Source organism: Thalia democratica, chromosome 8 (genome assembly GCF_965202585.1).
Source record: "Thalia democratica chromosome 8, ktThaDemo2.hap1.1, whole genome shotgun sequence".
Lineage (NCBI taxonomy): Eukaryota > Metazoa > Chordata > Thaliacea > Salpida > Salpidae > Thalia > Thalia democratica.
Genome location: NC_139172.1, coordinates 26594830 through 26608300, shown reverse-complemented (window position 1 = coordinate 26608300; position 13471 = coordinate 26594830). Strand labels below are relative to the sequence as shown.

General features: G+C 28.5%; 1 protein-coding gene across 2 annotated transcripts; it reads left to right on the top strand.

Annotated features, from left to right (window-relative positions):
• The first annotated feature begins 968 nt into the window (after positions 1-968).
• On the top strand, positions 969-13337 carry LOC145842417 (sodium-dependent proline transporter-like). Of its 2 annotated transcripts, XM_082949856.1 has the most exons (16): positions 969-1102; positions 4557-4614; positions 4997-5125; positions 5487-5618; positions 5840-5991; positions 6517-6578; positions 6950-7088; positions 7650-7784; positions 8744-8847; positions 9157-9281; positions 9651-9763; positions 10469-10600; positions 10951-11050; positions 11543-11658; positions 12238-12414; positions 12713-13337. In XM_082949856.1, the coding sequence occupies exons 1-16, from the start codon at positions 1079-1081 to the stop codon at positions 12917-12919; spliced, it is 1905 nt and encodes a 634-aa protein (XP_082805982.1). In that variant the 5' UTR covers positions 969-1078; the 3' UTR covers positions 12920-13337. The 2 variants fall into 2 exon arrangements, with proteins under 2 accessions (XP_082805982.1, XP_082805981.1); XM_082949855.1 differs by lacking the exon at positions 969-1102 and having other exon boundaries at positions 4566-5125.
• Positions 13338-13471: the final 134 nt, after the last annotated feature.

Here is a 13471-nt window from a genome sequence, read left to right as displayed (position 1 = left end):
CCAGGTCCTTAGACCAAATTTTTTGAGCGCTTTTTTATCGTTCAATAAACAAAATATTAAGCAGAAATTGTCTCATTCATCATTCTTAATTTTTTTTGTGTTTTTTGTGTTCAATTAATTCTGAATGCTTTCTAAAGTTTTTTTTAGACGAACCAAACTTACTTACAACGCAAAATTTGATAGGTACTTTAAACATGCAAGCGTCATACAACTTTTTGTAGAAAGTTGTTTACTGAAATTACACAATCTTATCCAAAAGCTAATTAATAAGCGCTTCCAATCCACAAGCAAAAATGTGTGGCTTTAGTTGTATATTCCAAATTACTTTTAACGCCTTAGGTTTCGCAAATCTCTTATCTGTTTTACACAATCATGCGTAATCGTGGTCGTGTGCACTGAATTTACCTCACTTAATGTTCTTGCTATTATTTCTGCAGATATTTTTTTTCAGTTCTTTACTCTGCAATGACTAAACAAAGCTAAAAGTAATTAAAGCTAGAAAATTATGGAATTTTTATTAAAACTCTGCTAGTATTTGTTTACTGTAGAACCGTTAAAAACTTTTTTTTAAAGATATCAAGCTTAATTTACAGAAGAAATGTATTTTATGAACAATAAAAACAATTAAAGTACTACCTAAAAACTTAATTTAAACTTGTGAGTCTAATTTGTTTTGCACAATCAATGTTGATTTAAGGTCAAACGTAATTATGTTATTGTATAATCTTAATCTCTTCTGCGTAATAGATGTTTTCTGCAGTAGATTGACCTAATAAAATGTTTTTTTTTATTACTTTAATAGATATCTTGTGTTTTATGTTTTTTTTAAAGATTTTATATAAGTTATTCAATGGCTAAAAAAAGCTAGAAGTAGTTTTAAGTTAACAAATAAATTAAGTTTAATAAAATTCATCTAGTATTTGTTTACTACAGACCGTAAAAAGTTTTTGTATTAAAAAGATATTAAACTTCACTTACAGTAGACATCTATGTCATGAACGATCAAAACAAAAACATTGTTATCTAAAAACTTTCAGCAGTTTATAAAAAGTTATTTTAGCGAAAATTGACTAAAAGTATGAACGATGAATTCGAAACTGAAGTAAGATTCTTATTTGTTTAAAGTTTTAATGACACTCTGAAACATTTGAAATGAACTCATATTTTAAACTAGTTACTTTGAATGACAGTATGAATTCATTAAACAATACATACTAATCTTTTTATTCAAAAAGTATTCAAAAAAAATTGACAGAATTTTTTTTGTGTTGTTATTATTATTTATTTATTTTTTGTTTTTTTTTTACCGTTAAGTTCATAGTTTATAAATGTTAAAGTACTTATTTTTGGGAACGTGTCAAATATGCACGAAGAGACACTTTTGCATGAAGACATTTTTGCATGAAAAAAATTTTTCACGAAGGGCCACTTTTGCACGAGGGGTCACTTTTGCACGAAGGGTCATTTTCACGAGAGTAAAAATAACAAATGAAATGAAAAACTTAAAAAGAAATTGTAAAAATAAAACAAAAAAAAAAGATTAATAAATAAAAGAAAAAAAAAGTTATCGACCAAAGGTAAGAGTTAGGGGTTACAGAGATAGTAGAAATATAAAATAACAAAAAAAGTTATTAAAAAAAAACAAGAAAAAACAAAGATATAGAATAAACTAACAAATAAAGCAAGAAATAAAAAAGGCTATCGACCGAGGGTAAGGGTTATAGGCAGGGACGTAGCTAGCTCAAAAAAGTTACGAATAAACAAAAAATAAAACATCTGAAATAACGCGTGATATTGTCCTAGCGGGAACACAGCAATTTAAATTATCTCTAATATTATTGAATTTAATCTGAAACTATGCAGCTATGTTAATACATCAAAAATGGAATGTTGAAGTACGAGTGATAACTGTATAAAAGGCAATTTATTTTTCTCCACACCCCTTATGACTCTTAATGTCATGCCACTTGTGAAAACCAAGATAACATTTATTAAAAATAAGTATAAAAAATCACAATTTAACTCAAAAACATTTATATTGTATTCAAAATCAAACATTTAACGTCGTCAATAGTAACAACAAGTTATGCAAATTTTATAACATAAAATTGTATGATTTTGATTTTTGAAGCTACAGCTTCCATTAGAATCAATTTTGCAATGAAGATTTTTGTCAAATTCAAGCTTTAACGCGCTAAATGTTACAATTTGGTTGTATTTAATTCGTTTAATGTTTACGACACTAAAAATGCTAGAAAGTAAATACATTTCAAAATTATCTCTCAGGATGGCATAACTAAGTTTAAATACTTAAACCTAAAATAGTTAATTAATTAAAAAGCAGAGTCTTTTTAAGCTGAAATGAAATCATGTTTTTTCGCATATAAGTATACGTTTCTGTAGATTTGCAGAAACGCACCAAGCCACGTGCCTGGTTATAGGTAACAGTAAATAAAAAAGCATATACACCTAATAAAATCCAATAATTATAAAAAACACAAAATTCAAAAAAAATACCGACTGAGGGTAAGGATAAGGGGTAATAGTGATAACAAAAAAAAAAAGTAAATAAAAAAAAGATGTGCAAAAGTGTGTTCGTGCAAAAGTGTCCCTTCGTGCATATTAGACATCTACCCCTTATTTTTATATTATTATTTATTAAAGTTAAATTGAGTATGTGGTTAAATTCTCTTCTTTATAAAATAATAAAAATGATATGTATTTTTTTTCATTCAATTATAAACTTCTTTAAGTATTTTAATCAATTATGAAAAAAAATTAGACTTGTAGCAAAAAATACTTATAAAATTCAACATAGATGTGTTTCGTTTTTTCAAATTTTACTTTCTTTAGTAAAGTTGTAACCTATGCTTCAAGTATTTTCATGTCTGCTATTATTATTGTTTACAACAAGTAATGTAAATTAATTTTTATTACTTTTTAAATTAGTTTTTAACTGTAATTTTTTGAAATTTAAATAAATTCTTTAGTTTTACGATTTTTATATTTAATATGCTTAAAATCCAAAAAAAAATTTTTTTCATCAAAATCAAACACTATTTTGTAAATTGGGGATAAAATTGGTAAATATATTCTAAAAAGGGGTAAGTTTAGTAATAACCTTTTAATAAGGGGTAAAACATCAAAAAAGGTTAAGAAACGCTAAACTAGTAAGTATTTGTAGGATTTCTCAGTTTACTTTTTACAACACTTTACTAAGTTATGCTGAAAAGTATCATTGTCGTAACTTTAAATACTAGAATAAGTATGCGTATAACTGTAAGTTGTATATATAAAGTTTTATTTATCTAAGTAGTTCTAAAATAAGTAAAACTTCGTAGTAATGTTTTATAACTTTGAAAATTTTAAAAAGAAGATTTTGAGGAAAGTTGTTCACTTCTAGTTATTAGATTTTACTGTTTATATAACATTACACATAAGGCTTATGAAATTTTATACAACTCAAATTAAAATATTGTGAACTTTAATATATTTAATTGTGTATGTGGCGACCACCAGTTTTTTTTTTTTATAAAAACAATATATTTCTTTTTCTGTGAAACTTCGTGCTGTAAAAAGTTTTTTTAAATTTTCTTTAAAAAAATATCAAAGAAAATACGCGAAAGTCTACAGAGCCTAAACTTTGATTTTCGTATGCCGTGAGACAACCTCAAAGCCACATAAAGGTTTGATCATAACAATACACATCTTTTTATGCTACAAATATTTCAATCATCAGACCACAAGCTTTCGGTTGCACTACCGCTACCGAAAGCTTGTGATCTGATGATGAAATCTTTATGCAACATAAAAAGGAGTATATTATAAATTAGGATAGTTTTTGAAATTTTTAAAACCAAACTTTTTTTTTAAATATTGCAATATAAAAATTTAAAAATGTACGAAATTTGTGTTGATTTATATAAACATAAGTATACTTAAAGTAAAATAACTTTTAAGTAATTTTCAACAGCTTTTAGCGTGTTTTATATTATTGCTTTGTATTTTTTAGCAAAAACTTTCTATTAAATGTTGCAAATTAAAAAACAAAAAACGTACGGAATTTAGTATAGTATCCTAAAACTTAAAGCTTTAATTAATTTAATTAATTTAATTTCAAAAGCTTTAAGAGTGCTTTATATTTAATATCTTTAGTGTTTTTGTTTTTTTTGGTAAATATTTTCATTTAAATGTTTTGATACTTATATTAAAAACGTACGCTGCTATAAAATTACCACTGTGTCTGTATTATAAGATAATTAATACAAAACTTTTTTTACAAAATGAAGACGTTAGTTTGTAGACAAAATTGTAAAACTTTTATAACTTTTGATAATCTCTTTTTATATTCAGCAATGTATTCATTTTCTTTTAAATTACTATTTTCAATTTAGAACTAAAGTTTAAGAACAAAATCGTTTTGAACAAAATAGCACAGGCTTTACTTATATACTCGTAAATTAACTTAATTTAACTTAATGCTTTCTTTCTTTAATATTGTATAAGAAGTATCAAACAATTTTTAAACTCAAAACTTAACATTTTATACGACTTAGGTTATTGCTGAAGTAGATGCAACAAAAGAAATTAGAAAAAACAATTTGGATGACTCAAGTTTTTATTATATGCTCGTAGAACTAATTCAATACTTTTCAATAAAATTAAATTTTATATTTAACTTTAAACTTTTGTTAATCTACCAAAATAAATTTAAATTGGATAGACAAAACCAACTAAATATAAGCCTCGAAAAAGTAAAATTAAACTTGACTACTTACAAAGTATCGCTTCTATAATGAAACTTATTTATATTTTAAACAAAAAAAATTAAAACTATACTTTTTTATTACGTCCAAAGACAAAAGTATGTACACAAGCATAAAAACCAAATCGATCTTTTTAAAACATTTTTTTAAACAAACACAACTTTTAATAAAACGAGTTAAAGTTACGCAACAAGTTAATCTCACCAAAAGTTTTTCTTGTTACGTCACAGAAACGAAACGTGACGTCAGGGACACGTGGGATTCCCCGATGGAGTTTCTCCTCTCGTGCATCGGCCCGTGCAGCGTCGGCCTCGGAAACGTGTGGAGGTTCCCCTATCTCGCCTACGATAACGGAGGAGGTTGGATGGTTTTTTTTATTATAAAAGTAGTGTTTTAACTTTTAATCGTATCAAAAGCTTCTTTTTTTGCAAACATTTAGCAGTAGATGCACTGTGCTTTTTCTATATGGTAAACTAAAAATTTAACTTTTTCATATTAATAGTCTTTTATCAAATTTTATTCTGAATTTTTTTTACAATAACCTAAATAAAATTCAAATCATTTTGTATAAAGTTGAAACAAAAGTTTTACTTTACTTACAATGAGTTTTGTTCTGAGTTCAAACTTTATTAATCAGCTTGTGTTTTAACAAGCTTATTATAAAAACATTAAAAAATATTTTGCACATTCATCACAAACATAATTTTGGTAACTGTTCAGGGGCTTTTTTAATTCCGTACACGATCATGATGCTGGTGTGCGGCACCCCCCTCTTCTTCATGGAGCTTTCCTTCGGCCAGTTTTGCGGCAGCGGACCCATCACGGCTTGGAGCGCCGTTCCCATCATGAAAGGTTTCGCGAATTAAAAAAAACAATGAGCACGCTGAAAATTATTTTTTTGTCTATACCTGAAATCTATACCAGTTGTGGACATATAAAAACCTTTTAAGTTATATTATTTTTTTGAAACAAGTTGAATAACTATTCAACAGCCGCTTTTTGAAATCTTATAGTTTGGCAAATATTTTGTAAAGCTTTAAGTTAAACCCACAAACATTGTATTGCATCGAAAGGAATCGGCTTCGGAATGGTGACCGTTTCGTTTTTGGTTTGCGTCTACTTCAACGTGATAATCGGGTGGTCGTTCTACTACCTGTTCGCTTCGTTCCAGTCCGTGCTGCCTTGGACCAGGTGCGACCAGTGGTGGAACAAGCTCACCAAATGCGTTCGTTTCGTTTGAAAAGAAGTGTCAAGATACATGCGAGCGTTTTTTTAACTATTTTCGGTTACATGACAATGCAAATTCTTAAAAAAACAATTTACAAGACTTTATCTTAAAAAGTGATATTAATTTGAAAAAAAATATATATGTGTAGATTTTATCAAAATCTACAAGCCTCTTTTTTTTTTTGCAAAATCTTACACAATTTTAAAGATACTTTAAAATTACTAAAAACAACTATATTTTTTTACTTTATTTAAGCTATATATCAAAAAATCTTTAATGTTATGCAAAAATAAAAAACAGCTTTTAGATATTAAAAGGACCTACATATGTATTTTTTTTTATTCGACAAATAGACATTACTTTTTTAGTTGTGACCCTTTCAATTTTTTTTAAGAATTTGAATTGTTGGAACTTGAATTGTCCGAATTCGAATAGTAGTGCACCCCTTTTTCATAATTAAATGAGATTTGCTGAACTGTTTATTGTTTTAAAGTAGAAGTTTTAAAATTATAATTAACAAAGGATGCAAACGGCACAGCTCTGTACAACGATACGAAGATAAGCACTTCAGAAGAATACTGGAAGTTAGCTTTAAAATATTTGTTATGGTATTATAATAACTACAGTAAAACTGTTTACATGGTTTCTATTTTTTTGACTTTTAAAAAGCCTTAAATTTAGTTGTAACAAAACCGTAATAATTTAATAGTTTTAAATGTTTTTTTATAGCTAAAATATATTAAAAAAAAATAAGCACATATTTTGCTAATAAATTATACCTTTGTAAACGTAAGCTCTTGAGGCACTCTTAAAAATACTCAAGGCAATAATTTCTATAAAAACTAGAAAAGTATACGTAAACTTTGATCCACCTTAATTGTTTACAAACATATGTAAAAGAAAGGTATCAATGAAAATAAAACAGTAATAATTATTCTTATAAAAAACTTACCAGCTACCGAGTATTGAGGATGGATAAGAGTGAGGGTCTTGGGGATCCGGGTGAAGTTTTGTGGGACATGAGCTTGTGTCTTCTTCTCGCTTGGATAATCGTCTTCCTGTGCGTTTACAAAGGCGTGAAAGGAACAGGAAAGGTTTTAAATTAAAAAAAAAATCTCAAACAATTTTTTTGCTTTAAAAAAAATAACTTTTAACATATATCATATTGATATTTGCTTAATTTTTTCTAAGACCTGTTTTATGTGTGTTGCTTACTATAGAGGTTTTTTGTTTATGTAGGATAACAAATTTATTTCTTATTATAACAAACGTTTGCTCGAGCACGCGTTATGAAGACAGATTTGGAGTTTTACTTTTTGCTGCAGACAAAAACAAGTAAAAAGATAACTTGTGATTAAATGTTTATTCAAAAACTTTCTTTAACTATCAAAGAGAATGTTTAAGCTGTTTTAAGTTACTACCGAAGTTCGTATGTAACGTAAGACGTGTCGCTAACTTTTGTGATAAGTTACTTAGTATATTTGCGAAAACTCCAGAAACAAACATTAATAAATTCCGAATAAGTATTTGGTCGCTTGTTTTAACTTTAAGATTTATGCTCGAGTATTTATGTGGCGACTTGCTCATAGAAATGTGGCAACCACTATGCTAACAGTGTGATCCCACAAACAATTTTTTGCACTAAACACTCACAGGTGGTCTACTTCACAGCGACGTTCCCCTACGTGGTGCTCATCGTCCTTTTGATCAGGGGTTGCACGCTGGAGGGCGCAGTTGACGGAATACTGTACTTCATCAGACCCGATTGGCAGAAATTGAAAAATGCTGAAGTTTAAATTATTTTTTGTGTTAAAAATTAAAACTAATACATTGTTATAGAATGGTTTTTATTAGTTTTTAGATTTGCTCTTTTTTTTATGTATGAACTTTAGAAATTAATATATTTAACTTAAAATTAACTACTAAACTACTTACTTAATGAATTAAGAACTTATAAAACAATTTTAAGATATTATTACGCATAGAAAAAAACTAATTTTCAGATTAAAAAAGTATTTTGGTTATAGTAAATAAAACTTAAGTAAAAACATGCTAATTTATTTCTAGTTAGTAGCGTTGCTGTACCGTTTGATGTAATTTGAGTATTTAACTCAGGTTTTTTTCTTCGGTTAATATCGGTTCCAGGCTGAAAAGTTAACTCTTCTTGCATTGTTTTAAAACTTTAAAGTTTTTTACAGTGTAAGAGTTTTTGCAGAGTCTGCAAACAGAAACTTGTAGTGATTTGATGACTAGTAAAACATTTACTAAATAGGTAGTTTTTTTTTTGTTTGGATTCAAGAGTACTGATTATGCATTTTGCAGTAAGTGATACATAGAACTTAATAGTAGTAAATTTCATATAAAAATGATTTGATTAATTTGCCTACTTCACTGTTCTTGCATCGATTTAGGATAACGTCCAATACTTGGCAGTTCAATTAAACTGGTGCTCAAATCTGGTTTTTGTCTGGTCCACAGTTGTTAGCACTCCTTCGAAAAGCTCATCTCAATGTCTCTCCTATGTAAAACGTAGATATTCAGGAGTTTTTTTAATCGATAATGTTTTTGTTCCTTTATGAACGTGTAGCTCAATTTTTTTATTATAATGAAATATGTAAAGCAATCAATTTAATTTAGTTACTTTTATCCGCATGCAGAAGCATTTTCTGTAGTATACTGTAGCATTTTTTTGTATAATTAAAGTAAAGTAAAACTAGTTCAATTAAAACTCTCAAGCTTTTGTTGTCAGATATGGATAGCTGCAGCGACGCAAACATTTTTTTCCATGGGCGTCTCGTTCGGCGGCCTTCTCACCTTCGCTTCCTACAACAAGTTCAACAACAACGTTTTAAAGTGAGAAACAGTCACGTTTACAAGCGTTGCATGCAAAGAAACGTACTTTGTGTTGATTTATGAAGCTTATAAATTGTGCTCAAACGTTATATTCAAGGAAAAATAATTGTTTAAAAATATCATGCAACAGAAAAAACACAACTTGTTACACTATTCTAGAATATGAATAAGTGGCACAGTTTTTTTCACAAAATCTAGTTTTAGTATTTAAAAGCAGTTTAACCGAACAAAACTGACTTTATTTTTGTAACATACCTAACAGTTGTTGCACCTGTAACAGAGTAAACTATTTTCACAAACGCACCACAGAGACACGATGATTGTGTCGGTGGGGAATTTGTTGACGAGCGTATTTGCCGGCTTCGTCATATTTTCGATAGTCGGTCACATGGCGAAAAGACTCGATGTCAGAGTTGAAGAAGTTATTGCGTCTGGTAAGTTTGTTTTGATGTAGTAAACACAACTAAAACCCCTTTGATTGTAAAATAAATATGATAAACAATATTCATGATTGATTATAGAGTATTGATAAAGAGCATTTAATTTTTCTTTTTCTAATTAAAACTGGTGCAATATGACTGAAGTGTGTATAAAATGTGAATAAAACTAGTATGTGAACACAAAAATATTTTTAATTAAAGTTTAAACTAAATCAAATGAAAAAACTATTAAAAAACTATTACTCATTTTAACTTGTTGTTGGCAGTACTTTTCAAATAAAAGCTTAAAGAAAAAATTGTTAAACAATCAGCACACTTAAAGTTTCTAAAGTACTAAATTTAATACTATAGTATACTGCATAGGTCCCGGTTTGGCTTTTGTTGCTTATCCTGAGGCGGTCTCTTTGCTGCCACTTCCGCAACTGTGGTCCGTTATCTTCTTTTTCATGTTGGTCTTACTGGGGCTTGACTGCCAGGTTTGTTTTTATACGTTTTAGAAAATAAAATCTAAAAATTAAAGAACAAATATAACTCTTTATAAAAAATGACAAAACCGCTTAGTAACAAATAGTTAAAAGTAGATAAACTTTTGCTGATGGTAAAAGGTATATGTAAAATTACAAAGACAAATCGTTAATTCCGGCTACAATAAAAGGCACAAGACTGCACCTAGTTTTCGCGAACATAACTTACCAATGCAACGTAGTTCTGCAGCAGTTTAGTTTTTGCACTAGAGCGGTGCAATCTTGGTACACGAGTGTTCAAGTTCAAACAATTCAAACTCCAAAAATTCAAAATTTTTAAAGCATATTAATAAAAGTAAACAGTATTCTAAAAACATATTTTTCACATTGGCATTTTTTACTTTAATTTTTTAACGTATTACTTTTTTAGTGGCCCTTTAAATATTTCTTTAAGAAAATAAAATTGTCGGAAATTTGAATTGTCATGTAGCCCAGCAGTCTAGTACTTATTAAACGAATGCGTAGAAAAAACACCTCAGCTTTTCTGAAGATGGCCGAAAGAACTTTTAGTTTGCTGTGAGAAAACATAAAAACTAGTTTTTAAGCAAAAAACATTAAAGTAACTGGAATTTGAAACAAAAAAAAACTGAACACCATGAATATTTTACTAATGATCTCAACTTTGAAATTAACAAAACACAATTTAATTTTACACAGTTCGCCATGGTCGAAGTGATCGCAACCGGGTTCATGGACGAGTTTCCGGTCAAGCTCAGGGGCAAGAAGGTGTGGCTGGTCCTGACCATTTCTGTCGCCTCGTTCCTGCTCGGCCTGTTTCTGGTCACGCAAGTTAGCTTATTACTTCAATATTTAAGTTTTATAAATTTTTGAAGTTGTTCCATTTTTTCAATAACCACGAACCAATAGCTGTGAAGCGAAGTTTCCTAATTTCTATAAGCAAATCGCCACACAGTCACTCAAACATGAAGTTTTAAATAAAAGAATTACTCTTTATTTTTAACCTGATGCAAATATTATTTTGATGTAATCAGTTTCTTTCTTTGCCTTTTATTTTTAACTCCATAATAAAAAGCATTAAGACAACTAAGCTTAAGAAAATTAATGTAACTAAACTCTATCGTATCACTTGGATTTTTCGTTATTTAAATATTTAATAATTTAACAAAAAACACGTATAGGGTGGGATTTACTGGTTTAATTTTTACAACGACTACTCTGCATGGTTCGGTCTGCTCATGCTGGCATTCTTCATGGTCGTAGCAATCAACTGGGGTTACGGTATTAGTTGCTTTTATTGACTTTATTTTCAAAAAATAAAAAGTTTTTTAATCTTGTGTATCTCAAGTTTAGTTTCAAAATAGTTTTCTTAAGGATTATTTTAGTTTAGGTTAAAACAAAACCAGCATAAAGTATTAAATATTTTGATATCTTTCAAAAAAAATATTTTATTATTAATACGATTAAGTTTACTTGGTTAAGCTAAACCTTTGTCTTTTTGTCGTTTTTTGAACATAAAGCGTTAGTAGAACTTTAGACATATTTCAACTCGATTGACTTAATTAAACTGTAAACTAAGTTTTTTTAGTGGTATAGCCTTGCTAGATTTGTATGTGTTTAAGTCTGCTGTTTTTAAACAGAAGTAAAGCTATGACGTTAGTTATTTTAAAATATAACAAGAATAAATTGTCACCAGTTTATTTTTTTAACTTTAACAAATTTTTTCCTGAATTTTCTATCGTATGTTACTAAATTGTTTCATTTGTTTTAAAGGTTTTCTCTTCACAAAAAGATGGAGATTTAGCAAAGACATAAAACTGATGCTTGGTTTTGAACCGAACATTTATTTCAAAGCGACGTGGATGGTTTTGACTCCAATAACTCTACTAGTTAGTAAAGTAATGTCACTGTGCTTAAATATTAATTTTAAAAAAGTAGGGTACTTTAATTATATTTCATATAATAAAATTCATCAATCTCACAAATTTATGAGACATACTATGCAAGTTTCTTTTTCTTTTCATTTACTTGATAAAAACTAAATTAATTTTTTCTAATAAAGCTAGAAAGTAAAACTTAACCATTTAAGAACTTCAAAAACTTTTGATGAAATTTAGATTTTAAAATCTAAAATTATTAAGACAAAATAATCAAGTATTATTGTTATAGCTTATGTAATAAAAAATTTAAAAACATATATAGAATAAAACTGATTTCATAACTAACGATAAAAAAATTTGTTGAACCAATTTATTCTAGTTAAGCTTTCAAAAAAAACTTTTTAGTAAGCATCGTTTTTTTTTACAGTAAGTTAATTCTATTAACGTTTTGTGTATTTAAAAAAATACTCAACAACTTTTCGAGTTTATGTTAGTTAAATAAGCTCATGTGTTTTAAGTGAGTACAAAATTCATAAACTCTTTCACCAATCAGGAACTTAATACTTTCATTAATTTTTTTTTCACCAGCTTCTCGTGGTGGCTGGGGGGATCGGTTATACGGCCACCGATTTTGGTGAGAAGTATCAGAAGTGGGGAAGCACCTTGGCGATCGTGATGAGCGCGTCACCGGGTGTCGCTGTGCCGCTGTACGCCTTCGCAATCGCTGTTTACACAAAGTTTTACAAGAAGGAACCTTTGGGCGCGGTGAGTTGAGTTTTGGGAGTTCACAGGGTTTTTATCTTGGTAATCTGCTTTGTGTATAAAGAGAGGCTTGACCCGTTTTACAACTTGTTTTTAAATGGTTTAAGTTTTAACACGTAAACTACCGTTAGTCAATTTTTAAAGGTGAAATGAAGGAACAACCTGTTTTCAAATAAGGTGGTTGACATTTTTCTTACAAATTTCAATAACTAGTTAAATCGTTTCTAATTAATTAAAATCAGTTAAACTTCCTGCTTGCAACTCGCTGATAGTTTAAGTTTAAAACTTTTAATTTCAACAGCTTTTCAAACCGACCCCAAAGTGGGGGCCATCGGACAAAAAAGTGGCGTACGACTCGCAGCTGGGAGCGTTCGTAGAGAAGAACCAGTTTTCTGAGCATCACAGTAACGCAGCATACGAAAACAGTAACGCGGCAGACGGAATCAGTAACGCGGCATACGAAAGCGATGAAAAGCAGAGTGGCGTCAAAGTAACGAATTTTGTGTAAAAAATGTTATTAAATGAAAACGAAATTAATTTAAGTTGTAACTTTTGCATCAGCTTTTAAATAATATTTTATTTCTTTTATATTATTGTTTATAGAATAATCTATTTATAATAACTAGTTTTTACCAAGGTTTATCCTGACACGTTCTTAAAAAAATTAAATATATATCACTAGAGGTTTTCGATTTCAAAAATTACATATATAAATAAAGTATATTAGTTATGTTTAATTTAGCCAATTATCTTATATTTCTTAAAGTGTTTTACTAAGCAAGTTATTTCTACTCTCAACTCCAATCTATTGAGCATTTCTAAGTTAATTAATAATTTTAACCAAAACCATACATTTTAAGTACAGTCACCTGTTAACTTAGTACGCACTTTTGAGTCAAAAAATTGTGTTAAAAAAAATTTTCTTTAAGCCTTTTATACTAAAGTAAGTGAAAAATAGTATCATTTCTTAAACCAAACTAAGTTATATTATAACTTAATAAAATAAAAGTATAGAGCTTGTCCAAAAGTTTATAATATACAAAGTATTTTCTGTAAATAT